We start from the raw sequence: 16,451 nt of genomic DNA, 5'->3' as shown, positions 1-16,451 counted from the left end.
GTCAACTATGAGGTAATAAAGAAAAAGAAGAGAGTTCACATTATCCAAGTTCCCACCCAAACCAGGATGCTTAAAAGTCAACAATTATGAATAAAGTAGGCCTGGATGAAAGTTAAAATGCTTTTGCGCCCAGGTTCCCAAATGATTTTTAATGAGGGGCTATTTGGACCTCATAATTTTTGCTGTGTGCTAATGGAAAAGGAGCTCATGCTCTGTTCCTGTTGTGGAGACATCCTTTGTAGTAAAGCAATCATCTTAATCTGCAAAGAAATCAAAAGGGCTAAGAAGGGATTTAGCAAGGTTAGTAATGAAGCATTCCAACTACCCTTGCCCCTAAACCGTGTGCCCTGTACTTTTGGGAAAGAGGGCTCTGCCTCCCAGGATGATGGTGACAACAACACCTTTAATAAACACTGTCTTTAGTTCACAGGAAGAGGGAGATTAAAGCTAAATTCAAGGTGTTTCCTGACAGGCAACAGCAACATTAAGATGTATGCTCTCATAACATCCTAAAGCTGTTTATCACCTCTGTGCATAAATGGGAAAGCCTTCCCACTTACTATATTGTGTGGACACTTCCTTCGACCTCTAATAGGGTTAATCTCCTTAAAATACAAAAAGCAATTTTGCTATCTCGAGCCAGCAACTGGGCTCCCAGAGTAGACCCATTGAAATTAACTGGCCTAACTTATAATCATAGAATTCTAGAGTTGGAAGAGACCCCAAGGGTCATCTAGTCCAGGGGTCAGCAAAAGTTTTCAGGGGCTGGTCCACTGTCCCTCAGAACTTGTCGGGGGCCGGATTATATTTTTTGGGGGGAAATGAATGAATTCCTATGCCCCACAAATAACCCAGAGATGCATTTTAAATAAAAGCACACATTCTACTCATGTAAAAACATGCTGATTCCAAGACCATCCACGGGCCGGATTTGGAAGGCGATTGGGCCGGATCCAGCCCCCGGGCCTTAGTTTGCCTACCCATGATCGAGTCCCATTCCCCACAGTACAGGAATCTTAGCTAAAGCATCTGTCAGATGGCAATCCTACCTCTGCTTAAAAACCTCAAAGGAAGCAGAGTCCACAACCTCCCGAGGGAGCCCATTCCACTGTTGAACAGCTCTTGAACGTCAGAACGGTATCCCTGATGGTTAGTCAGAATCTCCTTTCTTGTAACTTGAAGCCATTTGTTCAAGACCTACCCTCCAGAGCAGCAGAAAACCAGCTTGTTCTCTCTTCCATGTGACATCCCTTGAGATATTTGAAGATGACTATCATATATCCTCTCAGTCTCCCCTTTTCCAGGCTAAACATACCCAACTACCTCAAGCATTCCAGACCCTTGATCATCTTGGGTGCCCTCCTCTACACACGTTCCAGGACCCTACTTACTTAAATGCAAGCATCAAGGTAAAGCAACTTACATACGCCGAGTGGTAGGGACATATAAAACTGACCAAGCAGTGCCTGCCTTCAGTTGCCAGTATAAGAACCTTAATTGCCACTGTGACATGAAAGATTGAAAATCAAGCCTCTATAAATATTCTTGCCAGAGACAGATGCCCTGACACTCTAGTAAGGAGCTCATAGACACCTTCCCCCAACTCAGGAGAAGTCTCTTACACTGCACTAAGTGTCGGATTTCTGCAGGCTGCAGAGCTCAGCATAAGAGATTGCGCTCTGCATGTGCCAAAGGGCTTGAGAAAAAATGTCAGGGGAAGGGATATGTGCATTGTACTGCACTGAGCTTTGGAAGGAGGAAGCCCAGTATGATGAGAGCATGGAAAGGGAACCAACCATCTGGCTGACTGGTATGTGTGAGGGTGGGTGGGGGAGACCCGCTATGGAGCCCTCTAGTGGGAGAGAGGGAAGTTCAGCACAGTTGTTACTGAGCACCAGGGCAGAAAGCATCATGCTTGCAACAACAAGCAAAGCTGCAGGCTCCAGTGATATCTGATGATGGCTGCAAAAGGCTTTGGCATGTGGAGAGCAAATAAGCTGGTGAGGGATGCCCTCTCATGTTCCTGAGAGACCAGGAGGTCTTGAAAGATGAGGGAATAAGCAGGTGGAGCCTGGAGGTTGCTTTGAAAAGCTCTGTCCAGTTAACTGTTCCCTTGCAGCTGAGGTTTGATTCTGGGGCTGCTTCCCATTGTGCAGCAGTGAACTAAATTCAGCATTAAAGAATGGAAAACTCATTCTTCGGTCTCAGTTCCTGTGGCACACACAGAGGGCTTTGTAGGAAGGAGAAGGGCTGACCATTGAGTTGAACCAAGATTTGTGATTCCTGATCAAGTAACAGAGGGCTCCGCTCAATGGAGAAGGTCCCTCTGTTGTGGCCCAGAGTTTCTGACATGAGCTTTGTGGCACAGGAGCCACCACAAAGCATCCCCCTCCCATGAAAGTGAGACGGCGTCCTTGAAAGGAAAATAGGAAGTTATGTAACAAATGGCCGGGGGGGGGGCAGGGAGACTAATCTACTTCCAAGCTGAAGGAGCAGCATGGAAATGGACACATCAACCCAATGAGCGGCAGCTGTGAAAATAGAGAATTCCACGCTGGAAAACATTAGGACAGGGTCTGAAAATAAAACTGCTGATATCGTCATGCTTTTATACAAAGCTCTATGGTGCTATCACACTTGGAATACTGTTCACCACTGAGTCACTACATCTTATAAAGGAAATCATGGAACTGGAAAAGGTGCAGGAAAGGGAAACCAAAATTATCAGGAAGCTGGAACAACTCTGCTGTAAGGAAAGGTCACAGTGTTTGGGAGCTTCTTAATTGAGGAAGGGGACGCGGGTGGCACTGTGGTGTAAACCACTGAGCCTAGGGCTTGCCGATCAGAAGGTTGGTGGTTCAACTCCCCACAACGGGGTGAGCTCCCATTGCTCGATTCCAGCTCCTGCCAACCTAGCAGTCTCTGAAAGCATGTCAAAGTGCAAGTAGATAAATAGGTACCACTCCAGTGGGACAGTAAATGGCATTTCCGTGCGCTGCTCTGGTTTTGCCAGAAGCGGCTTAGTCATGCTGGCCAAATGACCCAGAAAAACTCTGCGGACAAATGTCGGCTCCCTCGTCCAGTAAAGCAAGATGAGCGCTGCAACCCCAGAGTCATTCGCGACTAGACTTAACTGTCAGGGGTCCTTTACCTTTACCTTTTTTAATTTAGGAAAGATGCAAGTAAGCAGGGACATGATCCAGTGTCATAAAATGACACATGGTGTGAAGAACATGTATGTTTTTCTCCCTCTCTCATAATATTAGAACCTGGGGCTACCCAGTGAATCTGAATAGTGGGAGCTTCGGAACAGACGAAATCAAGTACTTCTTCACACACTGCGTGGTTAAAGTTATGGAATTCATATTCATAAAATGCAGCAATGGTCAACAACTCAAGACAGCTTCAAAAGGGGGCTGGACAAATTCATGGAGAAAAAGACAAACAATAGCTACTAGTCAAGATGGCTATGTGCTACCTCAGCCTTCTGCAACCTAGTGCCCTCCAAATGTTTTGGACTACAATTTCCCTTAGTTCCATCTTGTATGGTCAATGCTCAGGGATGATGGGAGTTGTAGTCTAAAACATCCGGAGGGCACCTAGTTGGGGGATGTCTCTGAATACCAGTTGCTGGGGGGAAAGCAGCAGGGGATGACTATTACTCTTAAGTGCTGTTTGCTGGCTTCCTCCCACAACATACTAGGAGAAACAACATGGCAAACCAATTAAGTTTTTCAGTCTAATCTAGCAGGGCTCTTATGTGCTAACGACAGAGAGCCATTTCAGAGGCTGGAGATGGGTGAGACAATACTAAAGTAGAAATACAAGTTCAACAGGGGAGTTTCCAACAAACTGCAAAGGGAAAACACAGGAGTAAGGAAAAGCCATCAATGCGAAGAATTCAGTAGGTTAGAAAAATACATGGGCACTGTGCTGACACAGTAGTTAAGAAACCTGTACAAAACATATTAGATGTATATAAAGCACCATTTTCAAAACCCATTTATTTCCCTCTAAACTCTAGGCAAGATGTAAACGTTCTTGGACCGCATCTTAGATTCATAATTTTGTTTTCCAGGGAGACAGAATGAGTCGAAATTCTTCAGCTTTCGTAACAGAGGAGTTATGATACATTTTTGTAAATAACATTTTGCATGCCTTTGGGGCTAGCTGCAAAATCTATTTCCGTCTCAACTATTTGGGTATGAGACCAGATATTAATGAGAAAACTATTGGCAATATATTCCTGCTACTGCATCTTGTGTAACTTCAGAATGGTTGGGGGGTGGGGTTGGTCTGCTTTTTCCAATTCTTGTGCATATGATCTACCCTCTCCTGTATCAGAGCTTCACTAGGTTTCTGGTCTAAGTGTGTGGGCAGGATTTGTTTACCATGCTTCTGAACAGACTTATTAAAATGAAAGGAATGCTTTCACAAGAGATGCTTTATGAGACGCTCACACAACACCGGAAATGCACAATCAAGCAATAAACAAGCAAGATGAAAACAAAAGCCATGAATTAGGCACAGGAGAGCATAAGGACATGATAGGATCTGCCTACGCATATGAAAGGCAATGATGGTGGATATTATGCATTATTACTATGTATTATTTTGGAGTATTCTATTCTAGGCACGTCACACACTTTATTTCATCAGCCTAGTTCAGTCTGCTCCTCTGTTTCCATCAGTATTTTAACATGTTAGGACAGAACTATCAGTATCAAGAGAACATATCGCAAATGGATCATACATTGTTAATTTTTTTTGTCAGTAATGAGCCACCATCAAAATCAGGCTGAAACAGGAGAGTTTTTTAAATTCACCATTACTGGGGAAAGAGAAAGGTTTCTTTACACCAAAAGTTCACCTTAAAGGCTGAGGAAATGCACACATGTAGATAACATGCAAAATTAGCACCAACTCAATTAAAGACCAAACTGAAATCAGCTGCAATTTCCACGCAGGTTGGAGCACACCCTTGAAGATGCCCATATGCCCTGTAATACTGCACCTGCTATAGGTAGTCTGTCATCTGTTTCCTAGGCGGTATTATCTGACAGTCTTTCTTCCCCATGGCCACATGCCATTTGGAGTAGACAGTTCAAAACATAAAATTGCTGGTATTACTACTAAAATTGGTGCCTCTCTCAGCTGCTAAAAATACCAAGACTGGGCCAAACTACAATGTACTACAATAACTTCTTATTCATATTCCATAGCTCTTGATGGACCAAATACGGTCGAGATTTCAAAATGAACTATTCTATCACCTCTGACATGTCCTTGGCTGGCTTCCCTCACATTTTTAGCTAACAGAAAGAAGCTGAGAAATGATCTGAGTTCTACTAACTGCAAATGACATTTAGCGTTTACTGTAACTGATAACACCTGAGAGCAAATAGCCGGAATCATTTAGGACAAGGTGGCTTTCTTTGGACTTTGTGGTTTTCCTTCATTAATTAGACTATAAAACTAAGGGTTTCTAGGTCCCATCGACATTAATGTGACTTAGTAGTGCACAACTTGTGTTAGATTATGACCAGTTAAACAGCATCCTAAAGAGAGTAGAGAAAATATAGATCTGCAACACACTGCATTGATCTCTTCAGCTGTTCAGGGATATATAAACACACACGCACACTCTCGTCTACGATCACTGCATGGACCACTTGGAATGTGAACATTTACAAAGAGTGCTGGCATCCCAAACAGGAAAGTGGCATAGTGATGCTTCAAAGCTGCTCAGATTTACTGAGATTAGAAATCCCAAGTAAAATATTTCAGAAGCTTTTCCTCTTTTCTCCAGAATGTGGCAACGACAAGCAGGGAAATACGGAAAATTGAAACTAGTCCATGAAAACACATTCTCTAAGAATGAAGAGTAGAAGTTAAAACGGAAGTAGCTGCCATTAAGAAAGTTGTTTCAAAGCAAGTAGTACAGAGTATCAGAAGCAGATTGTGTGATTACACTAGGAAAAAGAGGATAGGGAGAAGTAACCTATCAATGGCTACTAGCCATGATGGCTATGCTCTATCTCCAAAGTTGGAGCCAGCAGTGCTTCCGAATACCAGTTAATGGAAACCATGGGAGGGGAAAATGCTCTTATGCTCTGTTCTGCTCTCTGGTTTCCCACAAGCGTCTGGATGGCCACTGTGAGAACAGGATGCTGGATGCCATTGGCCTGATGATACAGCATGCTGTTCTTATGTTCTTATGTCTCCCTAGAAAAAGGCATAAATACCTGAGCCTCCTTAAGTATAACAGCAACAAAACAGGGGGGCTGAGCAGGTAGAGCTCTGCCTTCTGCCAAGGTTTGGAGTAGACAAACAGACGGGAGAGAAAAATGAACAATCCAAAACATGTGGCCTCCTAAGAGGTACAATACAGACACAAAAGGTACTGCAAGCCAAAATAGAGGGTTGCCTTAAGGATAACCTGAAAGATTAATAGAGGAGGTGGAAGCCTTTGATCCCCAGTTCCAGGAAGATCCCCTAAAGGAGTCCAGACCCACATCTGAAAGGGGGCTGGTGCACAGCAATGATCAAGAACAACATTCTCCTTAAAGGCTTTGTGCCTTTGGGGCCCACTATACTTCAAAATTGTACACAGAAAAGAAAACAGCAGAACAGCTTTTCACATAATTCAATTAAAAAATACTGAATGGAGAATTACGTAACCCAATATTATTTTTATTTTATTTTAAATTTTCTTCCAGTTACTTTTGACACATCCTATTCCCATCACATTTGGGCGGGGGGTCACCTCTCCCTTTTCGGCATTTCCAGCGTGTGACTGAATAATTTTAATTAATCTTCTGTATCTGGTCCGGAGTGATATATCTTGGAACATTTCCCCCTTATTCTCATATTTAAGGAGAACTTGTGTGGCTCTTGCAAAAACTTTCCCCAGATATCTAATTGTATGTCTTCTCTAATAGTTTGAACTCGTTTTATCATGTAACCTTTCATTTGTTCTGGCTCTGTATCATACCTATTAAGCAGATGATATATTTCTGTCATCATGTGTTTCATAGTTCTCATAATAAGCTGTTCAAGATCTGTCATATCTCCTACTTGCTGATTTAATCTTAAATATCACTGTACACAAGCTTTAATCTGGAAATACGCAAACCAAGGGGGATTTCTTCCCAGTAATCAATTCTGTATTGCAGTGCAAGAAATCATGGCACCATGTCAGATCTTCAATCTTGAAAAGATGATTATTACTCTACAGCTGAAGAACAGGAGTTATGTCTCCTTTTATCTTATCCTGCATAGACTCCAAGGGTGAACAATCTGGGCTGTTGGTTTATAAAGCCCTGAACAGCTTGGGACCAGCCAACTTAAAGGACTGCCTTTCTCTATACATTCCTATCCATTCTTGTAGATCTGATGGAGGTGCATTGCTAACTTCCTCTTATGACATCTGTCCGGTGGCCACAAAGAATCGGATGTTTAGCACAACAGCACATATATCATAGAATTTATTGCCTTTGTATATTAGGCAAGCATCCTCCGTGCTTAGTTTTATACACCAGCTGAAAACATTTTCATTTCCACAAGCTTATCTTGCCATGCAACCAGTTTTATGTTCTTCTGATCTTTGCCTTTTTATATTTTTACTTTTGATTTTATAGAGCTTTTTATGTATAGCGTTTTGAGAAGATTTATTTCTCTTGATTTAGCAGTTTAGAAATTTATGTCGGTATGTATAAATATTGGTCCTTTATTCCAGTATATCACAGTATATTCCAGGTGGGATGACGACCATGTTACTCTTTGCTGCGAAAGCACCTTTAGAGCCTTATAGAATCTTAAAACTAAAGACATCTCAAAGAATTACTAATTTGTTATGTCACAAGCTTTTGTGGACTATAGGAATGAAAGTACAGTGGTACCTCGGTTTAAGAACAGTCAGGTTTAAGAATGATTTGGTTTACAAACTCTGCAAAACTGGAAATAGTGTCTTGGTTTAAGAACTTTACCTTGGTCTAAGAATGGAATCCGAACAGTGGAAGGGCACCAGAGGCAAGAGGCCTCATTAGGGAAAGTGTGCCTCAGTTTAAGAACAGTTTTGGTTTAAGAACGGACTTCCAGAACAGATTAAGTTTGTAAACCAAGGTGCCACTGTATGTTGTACAGGAAACAGGGATTAGGAAACTAGCCTGTCAAGGGCAGTCAATGTGGTCCCCTCTAGATGTTGTTGAATTGCCACAGGGATGGCTAACCTCTGAAGGGCCACAAGTCAGCTGCCCCTAGACTACAACTCACAAAATCCTTGACAACTGGATATGGTCAGCAACATCTGAAGAGCAACACATTGGTTACCTCTGCTTTTGAGATTAGACTCATCAACTGTCTATCCACCTATCCACCATTCTAAATATAGTAAGCCCACAGTTTTACTTACAAGACCACAACCTTTCATGAGTGGGGGTGGGGGGGCAATAAATAAATGGAGAGCCAGGGAAGCCCACCACTCTCTGCTCTCCCCAACCCCACCCATGTACCCAGCAGGCTTTTCCCACTTACCAGGCTTTAAGAAGGTAGTGGGAGGGTTCTGACAGCATCCCACAGCCCTCGCATGGCCTTCCCAAAGCCCAGAAGCATGGCACCTTCCTTACCAGCCTCTGGGAAAGAGGTGTGAGGGCTCCGGGAGCATCCCAAGGGCTGGTAAGGAAGGAGTCTCCTTGTCTATCTGGGCCTTGGAAGGTCACAGGAAGGCACTGGGAATCTCTAACACAGCCATTCCTCTGGAAAATATTTAAGGAACACTCTCATGGATCATTTTAGAGATTGTGATGGCCTATAGAACCAAGGTATTTCAAGGGAGGATATAAATGTGTTAAATGTCTCAACTTCTCAGCCTGCTGAGCATTGCCCATAAAACAGCAAAGTCAGCAGCAAGGATTCAGGAATCCTCATTATCTATTTTCTCTGAGCACCCACCCACCCTGTTAAGAATTTTAAACCTACCATCTTTGTGACCTTGCTAAGATGTCTGTTTTCCTCCCCCATTCCATTCAAGGTTTTTCCATCTATGTGGAGGAGGGAAAAGACAAAAGCCATTTCCGCTTCTTCCAGGAGTCACAATTGATCCAATTTTCCAAGCATTAGTGGCAAGGCAATCTGCTTCCTTCCTCACTTCTATTGGATTACAGGGGTACTGAAGGACATGAACAGCATGTGGGAGGAAAGCATCAAAGCTTCTGTACAGGTGGAACAGTCCCTGTTCTGCATAAGAGAAAGCATACCATAACCAAGCATTTCCTTAACAGGTAAGATATTGGAGAAAATCTAGTTATGTGGGGGATATGAATACACAGGAGAAGCAGATGCTTGCTTAAATATTGACTGAGAAACATCTGATTGAAAGCCGTCACTAAAGTCAATGTTTGAGATCAGTGGATTTTTATTAGAATTCAGATATCTTCAGCCTTCATTTTTTTAAAAAATAAACCCTGAACAATTCTAACCTTAATGGCTAAAGAGAAAAGCTACATTTCTTATATTGCTACTATTCCTAACGAGAATACACACTTTTCACTGTAGTTGTTATTATGTAAAATATACATACAGTTATGAGTTTGAGGCTCTCAGACATACAACTCTGCCCTCTAAACAGTACTTTTGCAGAAGATATCCCTAAACTTTAGGCGTCCAAAGCTAGCAGCATTAAATGGAAATGCGCTGTTAGCACCCTTATGCTGTTCTCCATTTCAGCTAAAGTCCCAAAACATGGACATGAGCTTATCAGGAAAAAGATAACTCCTGATGTGATTCAGCAAATGTATTCTTCCAAGTCTTGGAAAGCAAAGAGAACATAACATATTTGCTTTCATCATTTCTAAGCATTTCCTGCCACTGAAAGGCTGACTCATCAGTTTTTCCAGCATTAGGGGCCATCAGTAAAAGAGCTTTCAGTTACGCCAGGAGGCTGGAATGCTCAACTGATGGAAGACTTATATTTCAGAAAAATAGCAGCACTTTCCATGCTAAAAATGAAATGCCACAGAAGCCAGAGAATCATATAGCCTTTAAGGAGAAAAAGCAACCCGGACGCTGATCATCCCCTGACATCCCACTGAGAATCGAATTGTGCCTATTTGATTCAAATGGTGTTAATTAAATAAAAATGAGAAGTAGCTGCAGGTCTCAGGCTCATGAGCTCAAAACCCATGTGAAATTTAGCACATCACAAAACTGATGCAACAATGCAAGGGTAGCCAACAGACGGCCATCCAGATGTTGTTGGATTACAAAGGTAAAGGTAAAGGGACCCCTGACCATTAGGTCCAGTCATGGCCGACTCTGGGGTTGCGGCGCTCATCTCGCTTTATTGGCCGAGGGAGCCAGCGTACAGCTTCCGGGTAATGTGGCCAGCATGACTAAGCCACTTCTGGCAAACCAGAGCAGCGCACGGAAACGTCGTTTACCTTCCCGCCAGAGTGGTACCTATTTATCTACTTGCATTTTGACGTGCTTTCAAACTGCTAGGTTGCCAGTTGTTGGATTACAACCGGCTGTTAATTATCTACCTGGCTAGGTTCAAGGTGCTGGTTTTGGTGGATAAAGCCCTATACAGCTTGGGACTAGAATACCTGAAACATCACCCCTCATATACCCAGTCAATCACTGTGCTCTGCAGGTGAGGGCCTCCTGCAGTTACCATCTTATCAGGAGGTCCGTACCCTTTGAAATTCTCTCCCCTTGAATATTAGACAGAGGCCATCTCTGTTATCTTTCGGGTGCCTACTGATGATGACCTTCCCCTTTCAACAAACCCTTTAAGTAGATATCTCCCCCAGTCACAAGTGTCCATAGTAATCAATAAATTGTGAAGTTTCCCACTGGTCGAATCCTGAAAGAGAATTACAGCTGCATGGCTTGGAGAAGCTCCTTTTGGGTAAATATGAGTTAACATGGGAATGTTTCATAACATGCTATCTGTATTCTCAGGTCACAGCAACCACTTTAACAATCTGTTTTTGAATCTGCAAACTTCCACAGCTACAGAGTGACATACCATGCCACCTTTCATCGTTGTTCAGAATATGATGTGCTACAGAACTGGTAAACACGTTTCCATGTTAACTTGTGCTTATACAAAGGAAGCTTGACCAAGCCATGCAGCTGCAGTTCTTTAGAAGGGTTCAGCTGCCATTTCAAGTGACAATAGCGATGGAGAAATGAAGTCCATGACATTCATGCCTTCAAATTGTTGAGGACATCAACTATTACTTACTGCTTAGCAACCCACATCCTACCGAAGTCACTGCTGGATTATGCTCATGCTACTGACTACGAGTAAAACAAAAGCTTACCAAAGAGTATGATAGTGTGAAATCAGTACTTGCCAGCACACTGCATAATAGAGACTAATTCTGAATAGCAGAAACAAGATATGGCTACGCAGCCTGTGTTCCAGCATTCTACTGTTATCTGAGTGAAAATAATTTTTTTATTCAAGTAAATATCAACAGCTGAATCTAAAAGGGATCAACTATAACCTTAGATAGAGGCAGTTTCTCTTCCAGCTCTGTGGAGGGTACAAGGTTCATATACCTTCTCTCCAGCCTCTGCCTTTTATTGTCTTTTAAATTAAATTTATTCTCCCTGTAGTGACTATGCCCACCTACAAACTTCCATAAATATTAAGAACACACAGTGCCAGTGTTAACAGTGCCATCATTATTACCTTTCCACCATCTCATCACTGCCAAACACACCTGGATTTAGGGTGTCTCTGAAACAAGCTTTGATTTTTTGGAGTGGGGGAGGTACACATGCTATTATAGTTCTTTTGTTTTTTAAATTAGATTTTGAACTCCAGTTTACCCACTGCCAGGAAACATCTCTAGTAACTCAGGAGTTGAAAAGCCAAAGCTATTTTAATTCCAAAATAAGAAAAAAACATACCGGTAATCAACTCCTCAAAAATATCTTGAAAGAAGTCTGTCACAGAATAAAATGTATACTTTAAACCCCAGCTTTTGGTTAAATATTCCTCTGAAGTGGTAGAACTACAGAATTATTTTTCACTCTGCTCATTTCGTGGATTTGTATGGATTTATAGCAATTATTTTACAAACAAACACACACTTTCCTTTATGTCTCTTGGTTTTGTTTTAAAAAACCAACAAAACTCTGGTCATGCTTTCTGTTCAAAAGGCCACCCCATATCTTTGTTGTCTTACTGTTCTTTATACAAAATGGTTCCCATAATAGATGCTAAAATGTAAGTATAAGCATCCTTGGGCTGATTAGCTCCAATGAAAAATTGCATACAAACTCAACTAAGGCAGCAGTAGCGTATCAAGCTAATTAGGTTTTTTACTCTGACTTGTCTAACTACTCAGTGATTCCTACCACTGAATACATCATTAAAAAACAAAAAACAACAACCTTGTTCTAAATTTTATAACAAGTGCAAAATGTGGTTTCACCAATGGCTTCACCACAATCCTGTACGTGTTTATTCAGAAGTATGTCTCACTGAATTGAATGGGACTTCCTCCCTGTTAAACGTGTATCACAGCCCGAGTCTATGTATGTTAAAGATGTAAGAGCATATGAACAGCCCAGTCACCATCTACTAGTCCAGCATCTTCTTCCTGGTGTGGCCAACCAAATGGAGTTAGGAGGGATGGTGGGAGTTGTAGTCCAACAACTCCTGGAGGGCTACAGGTTCCTCACCCCAAATGGTGGAGGTTCTAGGTAGAATTAAAGTTTTAAAAAAATCAAATATAATTTAAAAATGCTGCTAGTTTTGCCTGCCATAATTAATATTTGCAAGACTTATTTTATCTCATGCTGTAATATTGCTACTTATAGTCTTTATTTTCCAAACAGGTTTAAAGTTTAAGTTTATAATAAACTTAAGAGATATGATGAACTAGATTTCTGTGGCACAATTTTATAAGCATTAATAGATAAGTATTTTTTATGTTTATGATTATCTGTTTATGTCAGCATTTCTTTAGGAAACTTGAAGTATATGCTCATAGTAGTATATGTATAGTGATCCAAATAACAATGAGAAAACCAGCAAAGAAAAAAAGCTTGCTTCTCATTGAGATCAATTAGACACAAACTGAAAATAATCCATGGAGATAAGTTTGATGACATTGATGTTTTCAGAAAATCCTGCCCAGAATTCCTAACTCTGAATACTAACTGCTGGAAACTGCAGGAAGGAAGAATGCTCGTGTGCTCAGGTCTTCCTTGAGGATTTCCCACAGACATTTAGTTGGCCACTGTGACAATAGGAATGCTGGACTAGATGGAGCCATTGGCCCAATTCAGCAGGCTTATGGTATGCATACCTAGGGATAGACATTGAACTAGAAGTTGTGGCAACCTCTGAAAATGGTGGCCATGTGTCTAGTTTCTCCTCCACCATCATACCAAGCACAAGTAACCTCATGCCTGCATTTCCCTCCCCCTCATCAATTAAAATGTGTAGTGCAGGTGGAAAAAGGGAACACAGTGATGCCACGACATGAGGTCAGTTGTACTAAGTTATGCATTTAGTGTATGTTTGGCCCTTATTTCAGAATATGTTCTACTCCAAGTAGGGCTTCCTGTAAAATAGACACACATGGAGTTAAGCTGTTAACTTGCTTCCACTTCAATAAAGGAAGGTTCAGGATCTAAAATTGGGGCTTTTGTTTTCTTCCTCTATCTAGTACTTGAGATGAAAGAAATGTGAACTCTCCAAAAGGTTGAAGAAAAATAGACAGATTTTGGGAAAACAAGCAAATCAAGACAAGTACAAAAGGATGCTGCAGATGACTTGAAGCTGCTTCTTCCAAGCAATGATGTATGGTGCTTACATGCAGTTATAAACATGGGGTGAAATACAATGTGAACTCTAATAACCTATTTTTAAAAAAATACTGGAATGCTGTAGTACACATTTGCTGTAACTATTATGTCAGTTTACATCAGCAGCACCATGTCTTGAGTTGTATTCACTTTCAAAGAATTATACTTTCTAGAACATCACTTTTTATTTTAAAAAGTCCAGTTATCCTACTCCTGTAGGATTGCTGATTCAAGACTTTTTCTACTTTATTAATCATGCATTTAATAAATTAAACAAATTTCTGTATCACCAAAAGCACATGTGCCTTTTTGAAGATGGTGGAATAAAGTCTATGTTAACATACAGCATTTTCTTTTTCAGTTTTCTATCACAGTTTGATGTTAGAGCCGAAATAGTTTAAACAAAGTATGCTTCTTTTCAATCTCCTCCCCACCCCCAGATTTACATTTGTCTGAACTGATGAATCAACCCAAGCATTGGTTGATTAGTCTACTGATCCACTGAAGAGTTCATCCTTAAATCATTACTAAATATGGTTGTTCCACCAAATGTGCTTCAGCTTCTCATAATGTGGAAACAAGAGGTGGCTGAGGTGCTCTAACTTCCAGGTATACTCCTCTACAACTGTTCCTCCCACGACAAAGGAACCGCACACAGCATTGCACAGGAGCGAGCTTCAGGCTTATGTACCCTCTGTGGCCATATCTTAATCCTGGAATGAGAACCAGAGCCTAGGCAGATTTCAATTGGTCCTACTCACATTATATGTGTACACACACAGAGGACTAAATATAATCCTTTTCTTGGCCATAATAACCACTTCGATATTGATTTCAAAATGTTCATTTTCCTTTTGGTATGAATCTGTAGCAATACCCTCAGAGCATAATTTCCATTATTTTGCATTTGCCCCAAACAATTTTATTTCTCAGCACTAAAGAATATCCCCCTCATTGAATGCATCCCTCTATTTCTATTCTCTCTCCCCCCCCCCACGCTTTCAGCATTCTGTACAACAACTGCGGTGAACCGTTATAGATACCACTCAGTTATGTGTATTGCAGCTTGAAATTGTTTCCATGTGTGTGTATTTTTTAAAACTGTTGCTATATATGTAACTTCAAATTGCTTTTATATATGCAATTGTGTTACATAAGTTTTGAGATTTTTGCAAAGATGCTTCCTAGGAAGTGTTTCATAAATAAAAAACCTTTTAAAGAATGTATACTTTCCTCAAATGTATACATGTTGACAACATGTAATTCTAAGGCATAAAGTTGAGTATGAGCAAAAAAAAAAAAAAAAAGGATTGCTACTAAAAGATATAAAAAATAGAATTAAGCTTTAATCTTGTCACATATATAACCATACATACAGCATATAAATGATATTTCTAAAATGTCTTCATTGTGAACAGAACAATGCAAGGTACTGCCTAAACATCAAGCTCATGTGACCAACAATTAGAAAATGGATGCTGAAGACCAGACCCATTTCAACCCACCCATGGTCTTCCTGGGAGGTCAGTGAATCATGAAATTGTCACCAGAACTAAACAGTATGGCCAATTAATATAGATAGGGTAAGCTAACCAATCATATCCATAGCATTACTGTGCACATATGGTAAGCCTGGATATGTATAGGTTAATATAGAAAGTGGTATTTTTCTAAGGTATTTTCCAGGTTTCTGGTTCCCATATATCAAGCATCCCCCTGGAGATGCCATAAGTTTTGAATACAGGTGGCAACCATTTTGCACAGGTCAAATTGACACACGACCACCAACATGCAGGTCGTTTTGGATCCAGAAGAGGGTGGAACAGGGGAAGAATGGGATGGGACGGGCTTATGTGCACTCCACTGACATGCATGAATGCCCAGAATGCAACCCTCGTGCAAACAGAGAGTTGTCTGTACTTGAAATGTCCTAATTAAAACACACCACACTGAGTTACTTAGGGGATGTGAAGAACAAGAGTTGCACATTTGCTTATAAGCCTTTAATCAATAAAATCAGTTTATAATACTGAACTTTTTTTCCATTGGTGACAAGTCAGTTATGCTTCTCAGATATTCAACACAAAATGTTTTTAATAGTAATAGGCATGTACCTTCAGGAGCATCTGTCAAATTCTGAAGCATAGCTGTCTTTCAAGCTACTCCAAATCTTTTCCTTGCTCATCCCACTCCTTTCACACTCAGTAAGCCACTGAGCACCTTAGCAACAAGAAGATAATACAGCATTGAGACTGGAGGAAATTTCCACTCCATATCAATCCATCATAATTGCAGCAGTTTCTAAATGAATTGACCTTCTCATCAATCCTTTTCTATCTATCTGTCTTTTCTCAGGCTGCTTTTGGAAATCCTGTGGGATGACATTTTGTCACTTTCCAAATTTAGCAAGCCTCCACTGAAACCCAACCCAGTTAATCCTTCAGCAAGCTTACCTGGTACAATAAATTTTAGAAGTACAGGCAGCTAACAGTTTTGTCCCTTTGTGCCTCACTAATTATTTGTGTACTGTAAATAATTGGAGGGCTCTGACAGAATGTAAGGCGCCTGTCTGAAGTTATTAACCAATACGCAGATAAATCCAACTTCAGAAGCGTCTGCCT

The 16,451-nt window shown here is 41.0% G+C and overlaps 2 protein-coding genes across 2 annotated transcripts in view; one reads left to right on the top strand and one right to left on the bottom strand.

The window, feature by feature from the left end:
- LOC307209419 (uncharacterized protein) overlaps positions 1-15,062 on the top strand; it is a 104,702-nt gene extending 89,640 nt beyond the window's left edge. Inside the window, exons 4-5 of the mRNA XM_079964478.1 lie at positions 9,032-9,281; positions 13,692-15,062. Coding sequence (XP_079820604.1) covers positions 9,032-9,100 — 69 coding nt within the window. The 3' untranslated portion in view covers positions 9,101-9,281; positions 13,692-15,062. The remainder of the gene's footprint in view (positions 1-9,031; positions 9,282-13,691) is intronic.
- The window catches only part of MAPKAPK3 (MAPK activated protein kinase 3), a 73,181-nt gene that overhangs the window by 32,893 nt on the left and 23,837 nt on the right, over positions 1-16,451 (bottom strand). The gene's annotated exons all lie outside the window — the stretch shown is intronic.

Source organism: Podarcis cretensis, assembly GCF_951804945.1.
Source record: "Podarcis cretensis genome assembly, chromosome: 2".
Classification (NCBI taxonomy): domain Eukaryota; kingdom Metazoa; phylum Chordata; class Lepidosauria; order Squamata; family Lacertidae; genus Podarcis; species Podarcis cretensis.
The sequence above is the reverse complement of the archived record's forward strand: the minus strand, read 5'-3'. Positions and strand labels throughout refer to the sequence as shown.